We start from the raw sequence: 17,641 nt of genomic DNA, 5'->3' as shown, positions 1-17,641 counted from the left end.
AACTGTCATTATCAAGCAAAAGTTAAGAGACACACATGGAACTCTCGCTATCTAAGTCCTAAATCCCCTAAAGAATACAGCTCAAGTACTCTGAACAAAGCTGAGGCCATCAGCCCACACTCAGCTTGCAAAAACAGGAGCTGAAAATAGCTCATCGGGAAAATAAAATTTCAAAACCTATGAATTTTGTTCAGTCATGAGGCTGCAGGCTTTGAGAAATTAAATAGCAGAAGTCACAGTGGCTGCACCGAGCACCACTTTTTATGACCCAAGGGACCTTACCTACTTTGCTAAGCAGCAGTTGCAACTCTGATCTGTCGCTTACCTACTTTGCTGAAGACCTTCACTAAATGCAGGGCCATCATTTCCAAGACAAATGAAAAGCAAACAACAAGATAGAAAACAAATTTTATTGAATGAACAAAAGTCTAAAAGTCTCCCATTTTTGGTTAACAAAAGCAGCAACCTACAAAACCCCTGCACTCCATGACAAATCTTTTTATGTCAAAAAATTAATCCTTGAGCAGGTATGAACATTTGTACACAGAACAATACAACTGTTGAGATGTGTTTGGGCAAACAACTGGATTTATCAAGTAAAGAGAAAAAGAAAATGGAAAAGGAAAAAAAAGAATTCACCAGGGACACCTGAAAAAGCTTGAATTGTGTGCTGGCTGAGAGGTATATCATCGGGGCTGCCAGCAATTTTCAGCACTTGCATCCCCTTCACACAAAATGAAAAAAGCAGCAGACAAAGGACAGAGATTTAGACTGAACAAGGAAAAGAACTGCCAACAGAACCCAGTGTTCAGCTAGCTCATTTGGCTAATGGTAAATGCAGCTTTTAATACTTAATTTCATAAGCTTGTGTTAAGTGAGTCCATGCTCTCAGGAGGCTCCAGGGTAAGAATTCAGCCACTTTACCCACAGAGCAAAAGTAATAGAGAAGTTCCATCCTCGAACAGGTGATTCCTCAGAGTCAAAAACAGGCAACCAGATAAGGGAAAAGGAATTGTGACCTGCTTGACAAGATATGATTATCTGACTGACAAAAGTCAAATGGGAATTAAATGGAGAATGTACATTCTCTTCCTAAATCCAACAAGGTTTTCTAACCTATGTGATCTTTTTTTTCATTTGCACTGGATATGGGCAGCCTTACTAAAATGAAGTGCTAAAAACAAAGGCAATGCTTACTTTTATCCTTACACCATTTGCAGAATAACCCTTTTTTGTAATACCATAATTTTTCATGCTTTTGAACAATAAATATATTCAATGAAGTCTGTTTATTACACTGACTGATTTCAACCTGCTCTTTTGTTTTCACAGATCAGGACATAGTACAATTATTTCAAAAGAAATTATTGATTTTGCTATCATATTCACCTTTGATTGCAAAATTACAACAATCTGTGCTTATCTGTCACTTTATACATCAGATCTCATCTACTGCAACCATATCAACATATTTATTTAATAATTATGAAGCTGTATCTTATACCATAATTTCTATTCTTATGTGTTCTAGGACTAATAAATCCCTAATATGTTTTGATTAAAACTAACTTTAATATATCAACTCTATCATCTAAAGTTAATTTTAATCATTTCCATCATAATCATTGTAACTCTGATACCCACTGTTCCTCCTCTCCCGAAGATTAGATTTCTTCCACACAGATTCTTGATGAAAGCTAGCACTGAAAGATCGACCCAGTCGCCCATGTTGTTTCTTAGATATATTGTCTTCACTCTCAGATTTGGAAATTCCTTGCCCTTGTGTTTGGGACTGTTTATTCTGTCTAACGTTCCCAAATGGAAAATTCCAAGGACCAAATCTTTGCCAGTTAAGTCTCTGAAAGGCAATGATGCAATGAAGATTTCCTCCAACCTAATCAAAGAAAAAAAGGTTCTTTGTTAAATGCACACCACAGGCACATTTCTAACATATACAGATACTTGACATCAACATTTTGGCAAGTAACATGATACTTTCAAAAAGAAAGCAAACAAGAAGTGCCACAACATACAAACCAGGAAAAAGAATAAAAAACAACAAACAACAAAACACCACAAAATCATATACAGAAATACACAACTTGCATCAATCAGTTCTGATTATTTCCCAGATTCAATTACTACTTTCTTATTAATCTTTTTAATCCTTTTAAGCTATCCATTATATCCTTCATGGGCCAGTATCACTCATCTTCTGCTAGTCTTTTTTTACTTTCTAGCTATCTTCTCAGCAATTAGCTGTTCTGGTCCATTCTGATCTTGCTGACACAGTCTTCCACAGGGTCTTCATATCTGAAATAATCTCTACAGTCTATTATTTCTCACAGAGTTTCAATCTGCAAATCACCAGTACATCCTCAACCCATGAGATACAAGCCCTATCTATAGGAAAGAAAGCGACATGCATTGACAGTAACTCCACTAAAGGGAGACACACACATTCACTTATGCCTGATCCTACTCAATTGTACTTTCTTTCTGACTTAAATGTCACTGGAGGGTCATGCCCCAAAGGCTATGTAATTTGTCTGCAGAACATTCCTATACTTGCTGCAGCTACATTTTAAACCAACAAAGTTAGATATTCTGACCAAATACATTCTGCATACACAGATATCCTGGTTCATCCTGGCATATACCAAGCTACTGATGCTTTACATCTCGTCCAGTGAGTAAATCTAAATGACTTTGGTATGCAAGAACCCACATTATACTTTTGTCTTCAGCAACACTTCATAACAGAACAAATTCCTTTAGTGAGGTTATCTTACACTGCTGAAGTATGAGCGAGTTTGCAAAAACCTGCCATGAGTTTCCTCCCCTGCTAGTTTACCTTACCTTCTTTGTTTTTCGATGTTGCAATCCTCTCTCTAGGTGTCGAATATCTAGATATTCTGGATTTTGAGTGTTTAGGTCAGTGACAATATCTGTCCACCTACAGAATAAAATCATTACCACTCAGCTGATATTTAAACCTCAGCAACACAAAGACTCACATACACACGAATACAGACCTGTAGCTTTAGTCTTATCAGTGATTTAAAGGTAAATGAATGTGTAAAGTTACAAAAGCCTCAATATTAAAGACATCAAACTAGATGTAAAAATGTCACTTTTAATCAAAGCATTCACAGTGATTATTCCTGCTCTTGAGAAACACCTTCCAAAATGAATAAGAGCACCATGAGTCACAGTTACATTTCTTACACTTAGCAATTCATCAGTTTGGAAAAGAAAGAAGCAAAGTGTGGTTTAGGCAAAGCGAAACATTAGCCTTTTTGAAATTTAAACCTCTCCTACCCTTTTGTATTATTTTGCTCAGTTCCTTAGTTTCTTTTGCACACTAAATGCGCTTTTACCAGACAGCTCTCATCATAACTCACTCCTACATTTTATTTAATTCTAAACTATCAATTCAATCACTTCCAATTCACTCAGCTTTTCAAAGATTCATAATTCCTTCCAGCCCAACTGAAACAAATATTTTCACATTCCAGACCTCTTTAAACCTACATCACCTTTTCATTTCTATCAATGTCAAACCACCTGTTTCTCTCTAACACCATCCTCCAAGTTGAGAAAATACATTTCTACTCCAACCTTTGCTCCCTTTCCTTAAGCACAGAACATTCTGCCAGCTCTCAGTGGGAATGCAGCAGGAGGAAGAATATCTCCACAATCAAAATTAGTATTAGAAATGGTTTTATTATATATTCTGAAACTTCCTCCTGTGCCACTTGTAGCTAATATAACACATGACAAAGTTCTATCCTTGGGACCTACAATACGCCATTTCTCAGTAATCATATGCATACTGTGATTTTAATTTTGTTGCACTTAATCTCATAGTCCAAAATACCCAGGTATTTGCAGTTATTGACCAGGTCACATCATTGACAAAAAAAAAAATTAAATATAACCAATCTGTGATATTTCTACACAGCACCGTCTAGTTCTCCTAGCCTATATGTCCAGTTTAGACACCAACTTTGTTTGAGTCAAATCTCATCTTAAATGTACTGTCTGAATGCACAGATAAGCAAATAACACAACAGAGTACAGGCTGCACCTGCACCTGAGTTAGGAGAATATCCTGTGCACAATCTCAGCAGCAGCAGAATATTCTGTGCACATCCCAGACACAGCCTGTGGATGTCCTCAGCTCCAGTGCAAACTCCTCCAAGGGCCATGCAGTCTGTAAGTCACAACTGGCACGATGACAGCTGAAACTGCCTTTTCTTCCTGACTAATATGAGCTGTGTCACACTCAAACAAGAAATGTGGGCCCTCAGCAGCCCACATATGTTCTGACAGGTGATATAAAACTGCAGAGCCAGCCTTGAAGTCAAAACACAAAGCTTCTCCCTAAAGCAGCATCTGCTTCTATTAGATACATATATATACACATGTATATATTCATTCAAAAGAACTAAAAAGTCACTCAGTGACTCTGAGAACTACAAACTGTTTTGAGAGAAAACATTCTTTTACATTCTCACCAAGTAACATACCTTTTACAATGTATTGTTGGATGCTTTCTGCTGGGCTCTCCAATTAAGATCCAATATTCCACTTCTTGTTGCAAGACACGACCTCTGTTCAATAGAAGATACAATCCTAGTGAGATTTATTGTGCATACTAAAAGGAAAAAGATATTGACAGTCTCTTGTTCTTTTTAGGAGTTTCTAACATTTAAAACTGTTTCCTCAGCCAAACTAAAAACCAGCTCCTGTGCTATAGTGCTCACAATTGTGTACAGGGAACCTTTTGTTTCACAAGGCCTGAAAGCAAATCTTGGGATGCTACTGCACATTATTTGAGAGGAAGACAGATTTTCACTAAAAGCAGTTTTATTTGGATGAATGACAGTCTGGTACATGATGTAAATATAAATATATAGGAAACAACAGAAATAAGAGTTGTGGAAAGCCACATAAATGTGGTACAAACGGCTTCCTCCCTATCCGTGATGTCTAACAGACATGAAAGAGTCCCTTCCACTATTTTTAAACTACACCTTGGCTGACAGTTGTTACTAAGACAGTTGTTACTAAGAGCTGTAGAGTAATCTGTAAGAATAAAACTGGCAACTTCAAACTCTTCCTTCCAAACATCCAATACCAGATACTGAAATCCAAACCTTTGAATTAATACTACTTTGCAATCAACTTTCAAGAAGCTCAAAGCTTACAGTAACCTTGCCAAGGAAAATTTCTGACAGGTATTAGGGCAAAACTGACGAGATACACAGGACTGTTCTGTGACTTCCTGTGTATAATTATTTCATGAAAAACTACATCAGTTTCAACTGTGACAAAACCTGGCATTTTTCTGCCTAGGGTATTAGACAGCATATGGCCTTACTGCTTGGAACAATTTGTTTACTTTCAAAAAATTCCCTGTAAAATAACAATGTATTCCATCAGTGCAAAGATGGGAAACCAAGACACAGGATAGATTGATGGACTTACCTAAAGTCACACTGGAAGTCTGTGGTTGAACTGGGAACCGAACCCAGGTCTCCCGAGTCCAAATCCAGCAACCTAAGATCATACAGGAAGTCTGTGGGTGACCTAAGAACTGTCTCTAAGCTCAGCCTAGCAACCTATCCACCCACTTCTTTTGGGACCTAAAATAGCTGGGTTTTTTTAAAGAAAAATTTTAGCTGGGTTTTTAAATAAAAACTTTACTTTGTAAGTGCAAAAACAGATAAACAGATAAGAACTGCTCCAGAATCTATTGGTAGTCCTACTGAAAACAAAACTTATTTTTTTCCTCAGTAGAATCAGAAAATTCAAAGAAAACAGGATGCTCATTTGGTCTGACCTCCAGCCTAAAGTAAGTCTATAAAAGTTTCTTGAACTTTTTATTTCATGCTATATTATTAGAAGAGAACTATTGTTAAGAAAGAAAGCTAATGTCGACTTAAAAATAACATTACTAGTGACTAAGAATCCATTTCAGCCATGGGTAAATGGCTCATTACTAAACAACATAAATTTAAATTAGTTAAAAGGCATGTTATGTTTCTCACTCATTACTAAACAACATAAATTTAAATCAGTTAAAAGGCATGTTGTGTTTCCACACACTGGACCATATTATTTTTCAGACTGTATTTTTGATCTAGTAAACTTTTGTTTTTACCTTGGTCTTCTAGTGAAGATTCTTCCTAACTGATTGAGTAAGCAAGAGATTAATGTTTTGGTAAACTCAAGTAGACTGATATGTTGGATTTCTACTTGGGCAATATTTTTTACACTCTTCTCACAAACCTGGCAAGTCAGTGAACTCAGTCTCAATAAAAAACTGTATTCTTTTGTTCATATATTAAAAGCTTTAATTAACCCTATCATAATCTTCACACTGGGAACCAATTAGATTTGAATGATTATGCTTTACCACCCTAATCAATGACCATTCTGAACTCCAACAGCAGAGCTAGCATTCTCTATTCCTTGATGTGACCCTACCTCAAAGTCAGACTGTATAGCATGCAAATAGGCAGAAGTTCACCTTGTACTAGTAACCTACACTTTTCATCGTTTAACATTCTCCAATTCTGGTATCCGCTAATTTTCTCTGTGATTGACTACTTGTGCTCTATGATAATACTAATAAATACTGACCAATGGCTGAACAGAGAGAAAATCCAACAGAATCCTTTAATACATACCATGTTTGCAAGCCCTCTGAGAGAGGAAAAACAGCTTAATGTGACTCAGTGAATGAGTAAAACAAACTACTCTCCTCAAGAGAGTGCACAGAGTGCTCTGCAACACATAGCACTCTACATCAAGCAGCAAGGTAAATGCCTTACAAAAGCTAATACATATCTCAAGAATTAATATTTTTAAAGTTAAAATGTGTGGATTTAATGCAAGACTCTCCTCAAATTCTGTATGAATATTAATGCTATTACCTTTTTTTTTAATCCGTATTTAATTGAAAACTATATCAACTATTGCGTTATACTATCCTAGTAGTGTCACTCTGACAAATCTGAAATTATTATACAGGAAACTGTATTTTTATTCTAAAATAACTCTCTTATTAAGCTTTTAGACATAGTCCAGCATTTCAGGCATTGTTAAAAAAAGCTCAACCTAATGTCTTAGCCCAAAGATCTCTTCTAGCTTTTCTTCCCCCATTCCCGGTAACAAATTCTTCACATATCTTTACTTTTCTATGTCTTACATGCCAGTAGTTGGAGTTTACAATCACCATTATAGTACATAACCACCATTCTGTGATACCTACACAACCCCTGCATTGCCATACTCAAGCACTGGTTTCTAAATGTAAATTTCATCACATTCACCTCATGAAGGACTAATATCACTGTAAACTTTTTGCTTCTAGTTTATAAATTGCAACACACACACACTCCCTTTGTTTTCCCTTCCAAGCTCTCTAGGAACAGACTCTCCCCATAATTACCTGTCTTTTTATTGTTTAGCCTTAAAAAAGACCCCACCTGGCCTTTTTTCAGCCCATATGTTTTTATTTTGCAGATCAGTTACCTTCACTTGTCCTTCAATAAAATAACTACCTTCTCTCTACATGGCTAGAAGGTCTTAAAAAACCAATTTCTTAATACCACTCACACTTTTCTGTTTTAAGTTCTCTCAATGTAGTCTGTTTAGTCATGTTACATTTTAAGTCAGTCCCTTCAAATCACAATGTAGTGTTTTTGTAGCTCAGACAGATGCCTATATGACATAAACGGAACCATTATTTATGGAGAAAAATTGTATCAATTTGCAGTAATTTTTTCTGTATGTTTCTTCCACTAAAATAAGCATAAACACAGTATCTTACCTATAGGCTTTACTAGCTTTTACTGGGGTTGCTTCAAATCCAATTGGGCAAAAATAATGGTTTTGGCAATGGTAGATGTAGGCCATTGATTCATCCTTCAGTCCACGTGTTAGCTTGGCTAGGGCCCCTGCAGCTACACAGAAAGATCAGGTTACAGGCCAGGCTGCTTTGGGTCCTGTGTAACACAGTCAGCAGACAAAAACCACCTATTTGACAACAAAGTAGTTATACTGCTTTTTAAGTGGGAGGACATGACCTGACAGGCATGCACAAAATATACTTTTGATTTCAAACTTATTATTTTTTTGTACCAGGCAGGAAATTAAACACTATCTGCTGCACGTTCTGTAGCAGGGAAATGCAATATAATGTATGCTTTATGTTTAGATCAAAATCAAACTTAAAAAAGAACCAGAAGTATCTCTTAACCCAGGAAATACACACTGCAACAGAATGCAGTCCCAGCTGCCCTAGGTCAGATGTGGCACCCATTGATGATAATACTGAAACCACAGAAAACACTCAAACATTTTGGTATCATGAGCCTCTTGTGGCTTCCTAGTCTCAGGAACACACAGAGGCATACAATGGTTTATAATGTGACCACAGTGCTCAGTTTCAGGAGAAGACTAGAAGAGGCACTGAAACATGATAATTTTCAAGTGGGATGTCAAGAAAAAAAACAATCCATTTTAATAATATCTTAAACTTCTCAGCATGATTCTGTGCTTTCAGAGAACCTTTCAGTTGTAAGGTAATTACCCAGGTTATACCAAAGGCTAGTAAATGGCACATGAAAGTAAATTTTTTTAAACAGCACACCTAAAAAGTAGACAAAAATGCGACTTCATAAGCTAATTGAGAATAATCACCTAACTTTAGAGAGAGATGTTAGCTACAGCCAGGCAGAACAGTTCATTACCTTTAAATATGGGTTTTTTAAAAGCATAAAGCATTAAGTAAGGACAAATTGTTTTTGTTCTCCCAGTGGATGACAGCAAAGAAATCCTCACACACACCAACACAGAACTGGAAATGCAGTTGTTTTCCTGGATATCTTAAAATTCCAATTCTGTGACAGCAGAATACATAGCACAGAATGTGTTTTATCATAATAAAAGTATAAATGAAATTTTTAGCTAAATAAGAGAAAAAGTAAAACCAGAAAAATCAGCCAACTTGGAGTTTTTGATACCTTATATTGGACTGGAAGTATTACTTACAGACTTTGTCCTGTCAAAAGTACACACTGCAGGATTTTTCAATTTATACACTGTGAGATGAACACTTTAGCATTAGCTACGTACCAGTTTCTCCAGCTGTCTTGTTCTTCCCATGAGGTTTATACAGAACATATGAGCATCCCTTGATATGGAAGTGATCATTTATCTGCCTAAACCATCTGAAACAATAAGCTTAAAGATTGTAGTAACTCAAGAGTTATTAGATGCAATTTCATTTCTCACACTTTTCCTGTTCTTTGACAGTTTAGGAAAAAAGGTTTTGGTGTGCTACTAAGTACCTACCTCACTAATATTTAGATTGTAGACGACCACAACACCCAATACAAAACTTAACATATCCTAGACAGAGAAGTAAATACACAGAGCCTTTTCCTTCACTTTGCTTTTCCAGACTTGACACAGATACATAATAACCAAAGATCTGGATGTGAAATGTTGATCCTATTGTGTTTAGCCCAGTCACCTCTAATGTTCAATTATTCAGCCTTTAGAAAGACACACAAATTCTGAGGCGCCAAACTTCAACTGTGATTTGTAGGGTACATAAATGAAATCTCAGACACCAGAAGGGACCCTCCAAGTGAGACTTCCTGCTTATCCTGTTGGGTTTCTCTCACCTAAACTTTACAAAGCCTGAGCATTACAGGAGCCTCATACTGCAACTCCTCACCGCAGCACTAAGTGAGGACAGGCCAGCAATTTTTCCACATTAGAAGATTCAAATTCACATGTTTGAAAATAATACCTCAACCATAAAGCTATGTTGGGTAATGGGGATGGCTCCCAGCCCTTCTGTTTCCCAATCTGCTAAGCTCTTCAAAATTATTGGACAAGGCAGACAAAAATGAGAAAACAAAAAGATGGGTAACTTCTCTGCTGCACAGAAAATGCTCAGAGGAAATCAAATAAGAATTATAAATTTAAGTTTTGTCTGTACAGACTGTTGACACAAAGAGACAGAACATTATATCAGCTTGGTCTCTAAGAGTTACTCTACCATAAAGTTGCTATAGCCTGACATACTCCTGAAGTGATACAAATCCTGGATCTGAAATTCCTAAAGCAAGTAAGGAAATTTTCATTACATTTTCCAATGATCTAGCCAGTATGCTAGATGGAGAATAGACTGCTGCCACATTTTCAAATCCAGCACAACCCTGATCTGCCAAATACTAAATATTGCCCTAAAAAAAAAATTAACTAAATCAAATACAATTCATGAAGCAAGCAAGAATACTGCAAAAGTTTTTAATCTCACCAAAATGTAACACACCAAAGCCCTGTCAAAATGTTCAGCACTCTAGTACAATATGCTTCTTGGCTCTGTTTAATCCTAGAATGTCTTATTAATTTAATATTTTTTAAAAAGTACAAAGAATTTAGGTTCAACCTTTAAATATCAGGAAACAGCAGAGCAGAAATGATAAAAAATTTCAAAGTGTTTTGTGACTCCAGCCCCATGCTTTTGTTCCTGAACAGCTTCAATGCAGCAAGGATTCAGCACTACTTCATTTTCAGTTCTTAAATTACATTAAGCTAATAGTGTATCAATTGTCTTTTCAGGCCATCTCAGTGATATTACCAAGCATTTAACATGCATTTTGAAAAACAGGAAAATAAGTGTAAAGAGAAAGTTTCCTAACCAGGAGACTAGACTCTAATATTAGAGTATTATATAACTATTACACAAACTGAACCAAAAACCAAATAGAATTTCACATTGATCTGACCTGTATAACAACACCATTCAAAATGGCCAGTGCAAACAACTTTTGAGAAGTTTCATTGTCAGAGTACTCTAAAACTTTAGAGAATTATCATGTCAGCCCCTTTGTTTTTAAATAAATGAACTAGTACCATGTTTTTAAAGGTTCTATCTCTTAGCTGCATCTAAAGAGCCAAACATACCTCATTAAAGTTGTATTTCCAGTGAAGGGACCAAATCTAATCTCCTCAAATGGGGGCTGAAAACCCAGTATATGCAAGGCTTCTTCTTGAGTGATGGGGGGTAAACTTAAAAAAAACAAAAGTGTTGTAATTAGAAACATATTTTTGACAATCTAGAGGCAAAGCAAAGCAGTCTATGTATGACTTTACCTTCCAGCTCCCAGTGTACTATATAAGAAATTCCAGCAAGACACTAAGGATGAAATTCCACAGGAAGTCTTGTATTGAGGTCGGCTAACACAATACCTTAAACAAAAAACCTCAAACATATTAGTAACACAATCTTGACTCGCATATCTTTTTTGTGTGCTATGTCACTGAAGTGCCACGTTATATTGAATGTTTTTATGTCATCTGTATTAAAACAAAAAAGCAAAAAAACCAAAACAACTGTACCTTAAAAACAAAAATTAAGAAATATGTTAATCAATTTATCTGCCAGATGCCACTACCCTATTTCATATAAATCAGTGAAATTTCTAACAGCTCCATGGGAGTTTTGTACAAATGATTCTGTAGGAAAATATGATTCTGTACTAATACAAAAAATGGTTTTATCCAGTCCCTTCTAACACGTGCCCTTGTGGCAAACCACATCTCTACCAATTTACTAATGAATGTCATTCTAGGCCACAGATTCCCTAGCTTAACTCCAACTTTCTGGTGTCATAGACAAAGTAAGAACCAGACAGATGCATTAAACTAATTGAATTGGTGAACTATATTAATACAATAATGGTTGTATAGAAATTATGGATTCTGATCAAGTATTTCCCAGTAAAAAAATAATATCAGAAGTAAAACATATCAGTGGTACATTTAAGGTTACTTTTTGCCTGACCATGCTACTGAACTTGTATTTTGTTTTGCAATGAATCCCCATGTAAGTTTTTCCCTTTGCTGAAAGCAAAGGGCATGTTTAGAGAGAAAAATGTTTTAAGAATTTCAACAGATGGGAGGGAAGCTCTAATTTTTCTTCTAGAATGCATGAGACAGTGTGTATATGCTTAACATCTCTACAAAAAAAAATTACAAAGACATTGTTGAGAAGTTTGAAATCAGGTAACTAGCAACAGTGCTTACTGAGGAACTACATGGTTAGTGTAGTTCATAAATTCCTAGCTCCATAAATGAATCCATAAATACTACCATCTCCGAAGGTCCAACACTTTTCTCTCCTTCACGTCTTCAAGAGCTGAACGTTGAGGACACTCCCTGTATTGTTTGCTTTTTTTGTCCACGGATTTTTTCTTTGTCCCTTGTTTCTTCATGTTGCCTGCAAACCAAATTTCAGAATCAAATGAATGTCTAGTTTGCTATTGGCAGCTTTCTTCTTGAGCACTTTTAGTAATAGCATACAGTAGACACCAGTTGTGCTAGTAAGCGTAAACTGGGACTAAACATTAACTGAAAGGAGAAAGCTCAAATACACAACCTAAATTGTCAACAGGTTTGTAAAGCTGCCATTAGCTCTGTAAACAACATGGAGTTTAGATCATGAACAGAATTAATGATGACCTGCCCAACTGTTTAGAGAGATAAGTCAATCTGATTATTCTAATGCATTAAATCACCCACCCCAGAAATAGACTCAGACCAACGTGGACCTCCCATCTCCTAACATTATGTAGGAACAGAACATAATGAAATGCTTGTTTTTCACTGCCAGCCTTGCAACCAGCTACAGTTTCTGACAAAAACTTATATGCAAATTCCTTAATAATAATATACACCCAAAGTCCTTTCCTTTTTATATGCCACTGTGACAGTAGAAAATGGAGAGTTGGGCCACATGCTAAAGCAGAAATATTTTTGTCCTCTTTTGAAGCCATACATTCAGATGCATAACATACTATGTCCTATTAAAACAAAAGAAAAAAACCCACTCCAACAACACTGTGGGAAGGCCAGGGAGGAAGAAACCACCCCAAATACTACACAGTTAAGCAGAAGTGAGCCTTGCTTTAGGTCCACTTCTCCTGGCAGTTACACTTGATTTTTACTCCTTTTTTCTCTCCTATCCTGATGAGCAGGCTCCTTGAAATGAAGTACAGGCTCTTGTGTAAGCACTTCCTGACAGGACACGTGAGATGCCCAGCTCACTTCACAAACAAGCCAGAAACAGGAAGCCTTTTCCTTTCACATCAAAACATCACCATCTCACCTGCTTTGCTCTTCAGATTTGAGTTCCCGCCATTGAACTCCGATTTGTCTATTTCCCATGCCAGTGGAAGCTTTCCAAGTTTGCCAGGCAAGCTTTCCAAGTTAGCATCCTCATTGTAGATAATCTCTGAAGCACCAGTTTGAACGCTGAGTAAGTTAGGTGTGTTATTCCCAACATTTAAGGCAGCACTACTTGATAGACAGGCACTAACTGAAGCACTTGGACTTTTACAAATAGATGTGACTCTGTTTAAAAAAGCATAGTCTGAGCAGATGGTATAAAACTTCTCCCTTGTATGAGTCACAGGACATCCCCATGGATAATGCCCATCTTCCCTAGACACCAAGGATGCAGTGGAGGCGTCTGACATGCAGTATGGCTTCACGGGATCGTGAAGAGAAGCTTCTGGGGATTCTTTCCCAGGTCTGTTTTCAGTGTTGCCATTATTTCCAGAACCATTTTCTTTTTCATCTTCTGAAATAGTAGGCATTGAATGATACTAAGAGTATTGCACAGCGAAGAATATTTTTTCTTTATGCTTTAATTACAACAGGGTTTTCATCATTGCCTCCATTGCCTCTGCAAGGTATCAACAAGGTACCTGAAAAAAAATGTTGAGTTAGTACAGGTGTCTCATTCAGCATAAAATATACACAAATCTTATCTTTGAACTCATAGCCAATAAAAGCTGAAATACCCTTTGAGATACCACAACACAACATGGTGTCTTTCCCTAAGCCTCTCTAGAACTCTACAATCAGCACTTTTTATCATTTGTGAGGTGCCAACAGCATACACCGCAGTGATATCATGATGAGGTCATAATAATTACACTTATAAACCAGCACACAAATAAAAAAATTTAAAAATTAAAAGCTTTCTACATGTTCCTGCTTGTGGTTGCTCTCTTCTATCTCTTACAGTCACAATACACTGTGAAATACAGAATAATTTATACAAATTAATAAATCATCATACAGCAATTTAAGGTCATAATTTAAGGTCTTAATTCTGCTGAATCCTGCAAACTTTTGCTGCAAGTGAAGTTCAAGCACACAATTACAGTAACTACAACCTTATCGATTGTAAATTGACAACATCAGCCTCAATCTGTTCCAGTGCTTTCCTCCTATAGCTGCTAAAGGTTCCCTTTTATTTTTACGTGCCTCTTATTCTTCAAGACGGGAGAAAGAATAGCAGGTTTTGTTTATGGCAGCTAAGAATTACCAAAAACAAATTTAGACGGCTGGCTGGCTTGCTTTAAACGATCACTTTTAAAGGGCAAGCTGACAGCGGGTGTGTTATCTGTCATCTCAGCAGCTCGCACGTCTGCAGACACGCGCCGCAGATGGGAATCTGGCGCGAGGGAGGCAGGAATTCCGCTCCGCAGACTCCTCCTGCAACACCGGCTCCGGGCCGCTGCCCCGCACCTGCAGCGCCCCGGGAGCGCCTCGGGGCCGGCCGGGTTCCGCCTGGCGGAGCGCAGGGACACATCCAAGCACCCGCCCTTCCCCCCGCGCTGCCGCCAGCCGGCTCCGGAGCGAACAGCCGCGGGCTGGGGGAAGGGGCTCCCCGGGACCGTGGGCTCGCTCCCCTCCTGGGCGCCTGCGAGCGGCAGCGGGGGCGGCAGGGCTGCCCCCGGCCCGTGTTACCTGCGCGGAGCGGGGCTCGCCGGCGTCGCCTCCCCGGCCGCGGCGGAGCGGGGACGCGGGCGCGCCGGAAGCAGACACAGCCGCGCGCTCACCTGCGCGCCCCCGCCGCCCCCCGCCTCCTCCGCCGCCGGCCCGCACCAACTCCCGCCGCCGCACGGGGAGGCGCGGGGCTGCCCGGCGGCCACGGCCGCGCTCCCGCTGAGGGCCCTCACGGTGCCTCGGAGGAACGAGTGGCGAGCGCCTGCCGGCTGGGCCGCGACTGCGCCTCGGCGCCGTGAGTGGCGCCTCTTCGGTCGCCCTCCCCCCCATTTGCGCCCTTATGGTCTCGCCCGCTGGTGCCCCGCGGGCGGGCGGGAGAGGGAGGGAAGGGAGGAGCGGGTCGGGGATGGCGGGGGCGGGAAGCGCCCCCTGTGTGGGGGCTCGGCGCGGCACGGTGAGAGACCGACTGAGGGAGATGGGCCTGCTCAGCCTCGAGAAGAGACGGCTGAGAGCGGATCTCATCCATGTCTATAAGTATTGAAGGGAAGGTGCCAAAAGGATGGAGCTAGGTTCTGCTCGGTGGTGCCGAGCAATAGGACGAGAGGCAGGGATCGATGCGCAGGAAATTGGACCTGAATATGAGGAAGAACTTATTTACTCTGCAGGCTAGCAAACATTGGAACAGATTGTCCTCAGAGGCTGTGGAGTCTCCCTCACTGGAGATACTGAAGAGCCGTCTGGATGCAATCCTGTGCCCTGTGTTCTGGGCTGACTCTGCCTGGGCAGGGAGCTTAGACCAGATTACCTTATATTTGCACCAGGGTTTCTTCCCCTGACAGTAGTAAGAACATGTGTAACAACAATGCTTCTGTAAAACTGCATGAAGGAACGAAAGTTTATTTCAGGTGACACTGTCTGGAACTTCTGACAATATTTGTCATCTCATCCTTCACTGCGGTCAGCATGAACAACACTGAAGATGCAACTGGAGCTGTTCTGCTACTGCCACAAATATGTAAAATTAATTAATTTTTAAATATTCAGATCGATTTTATAACAAAGTCACTAAAAATTTTTAAATAAAATATCAAAAAGTTATATGAGGTCCTGCTGACAGAAGATTCACTCCTGGCAATTACGACACTGTGCCTCAGTCCACAAAGCCTCTACTCCCAGCAATACTTTCTGTGAGAGGTACTGCAATTAATGGAAAAAAACCCCAGAATCTAATATCTCCTGAACTGCTAGTGTTATTTGATGGTTCTCAGTGGTTAGGCAGAGCTGAATTGCCAAAGTGCTTGAGAAATTGAGGGTACGGCCATGTTTGCCATCCCCTGGACATGAGAAGCCCTAGATCACATTCCAGTTTATGTGGTTTATCCTGAGGCAACCTGCCCCTTGTAAAGTAGAGCATCCCTTATGCCTTTGCCAGCTGGAAGCCTGTTGAGCCTTAGTCGGCCAACAGCCTTTGATATAATTAAATAATTCTGCCTCCAAAGCGTCTTTATCTGAGCCAAATTATAGGCATTAGGATAACAGCAATGTTGGCTTTGCCAGCCAAGGCTAAAATTAGGTTGCATGATTTATCTTATAACTTGTTTGGGTGCTGACAAATAGTGCCAAATCTCTGCATGGATTCCCTGAGCACTTATGTGGGGGGAAAAAAGCTGGAGGAGAGAACATCAGGAGGGTGGAAGTGTGTCACCTTTACTTCAACACTATTGTGCTTTTTTTAACATGTCAGTGCCATCCTGCTAAGAGGAGGAAGCATGATCTGTGAATTCTACAGCTATCAAATTTCTTTTTAAATAAAAATATCTTTAAAGTTCTCTCCCACTAGAGGAGACTGGCTTCTCTCATGCAGCAAAATATGATGAGTGTGATTTCTGCCTGTAAAACACATCAGGAGAGTAAAGACAGGGAAAGGAGAGGAGCTAAAGAATCATGGATATACAACAGAGTCTGTGTGAATTTTTTGACTGGAAATTGTAAGTCTTCTAACTGCTGAATGTCCTGAAAAACTTTGTTTTTAAAAGCTGGAGCTTGGTAATATTTAAGGCATTTTGTAATGACATTGTTGGTTAGAAAAGACTCTCTTCATCAACCCAAGCTGTCATTTCTAGGCTTGAAATTTTCTTCAAACAAGTGCTTTTTGGGTGCTTTACTCTAAGCATATTTGCAATATTTCCAAATGTAAAATACAAAATCTTTTTGAAATTCCTGAGTCCTTGATGATGAATTTCAATTTTCTTTATTGTTTGCCTTAACAAGAGAGAAGCAGTCAGGAGCCAAGTTGAAAATATCTTAGAGGTCTTTTCCAACCTAAATGATTCTGCATGTAGTTAAGAGCAGCATTAGTGTTTGGGACCAGCTCTCTGCAGTTGGAGGCTGGATTATTTGACAAAGGGCCATGGAATCACCATGGAATCACGGCTGCGTTGTGCGATTGCCCTGGTGGCAGCGGGTGAGGTGCCCCCTCACCTCTGCTCCAGACAATCCCAGACCTGCACTACCAGCAGCCACACATCACAGAGTCACAAAGGTGTTAAGGGAGGAAGGGGCCTCGGGAGATACCTAATCCAATCGCCCAGCCAAGGCAGGGTCACCTGGAGCAGGTGGCATGGGAACACGGTGGGTTTGGAATGTCTGCAGAGAGGAAGCCACCACGGCCTCCATGGGCAGCCTGTTCCAGGGCTTTGCCACTCTCAGCTCAAAGAAACTCTTCACCTCCAGCTGCTCAGGGGAGGATTTTGAAAACACATTTTCCGGATTGTAAACTCCACTTCCCACCCTAAAGTTCGGGAACGGAGTG

General features: G+C 39.4%; 1 protein-coding gene across 3 annotated transcripts; it reads right to left on the bottom strand.

The window, feature by feature from the left end:
• Positions 1 to 396: 396 nt before the first annotated feature.
• BIVM (basic, immunoglobulin-like variable motif containing) lies at positions 397 to 15,099 on the bottom strand. 3 transcript variants are annotated; one of them, XM_058825306.1, is made up of 11 exons: positions 14,943 to 15,099; positions 13,199 to 13,799; positions 12,184 to 12,310; positions 11,185 to 11,280; positions 10,996 to 11,100; positions 9,151 to 9,245; positions 7,844 to 7,976; positions 5,494 to 5,565; positions 4,533 to 4,616; positions 2,860 to 2,956; positions 397 to 1,894 (listed from the first exon to the last, which is right to left on the bottom strand). In XM_058825306.1, the coding sequence occupies exons 2-11, from the start codon at positions 13,686 to 13,688 to the stop codon at positions 1,604 to 1,606; spliced, it is 1,590 nt and encodes a 529-aa protein (XP_058681289.1). In that variant the 5' UTR covers positions 13,689 to 13,799; positions 14,943 to 15,099; the 3' UTR covers positions 397 to 1,603. The 3 variants fall into 3 exon arrangements, with proteins under 3 accessions (XP_058681289.1, XP_058681287.1, XP_058681288.1); XM_058825304.1 differs by having other exon boundaries at positions 14,851 to 15,002; XM_058825305.1 differs by lacking the exon at positions 14,943 to 15,099 and adding an exon at positions 14,426 to 14,626.
• Between the last annotated feature and the right edge of the window lie 2,542 nt (positions 15,100 to 17,641).

The sequence above is a fragment of the Ammospiza caudacuta genome, chromosome 2, assembly GCF_027887145.1.
Source record: "Ammospiza caudacuta isolate bAmmCau1 chromosome 2, bAmmCau1.pri, whole genome shotgun sequence".
Lineage (NCBI taxonomy): Eukaryota > Metazoa > Chordata > Aves > Passeriformes > Passerellidae > Ammospiza > Ammospiza caudacuta.
This window is presented reverse-complemented; position numbering and strand designations above follow the sequence as displayed.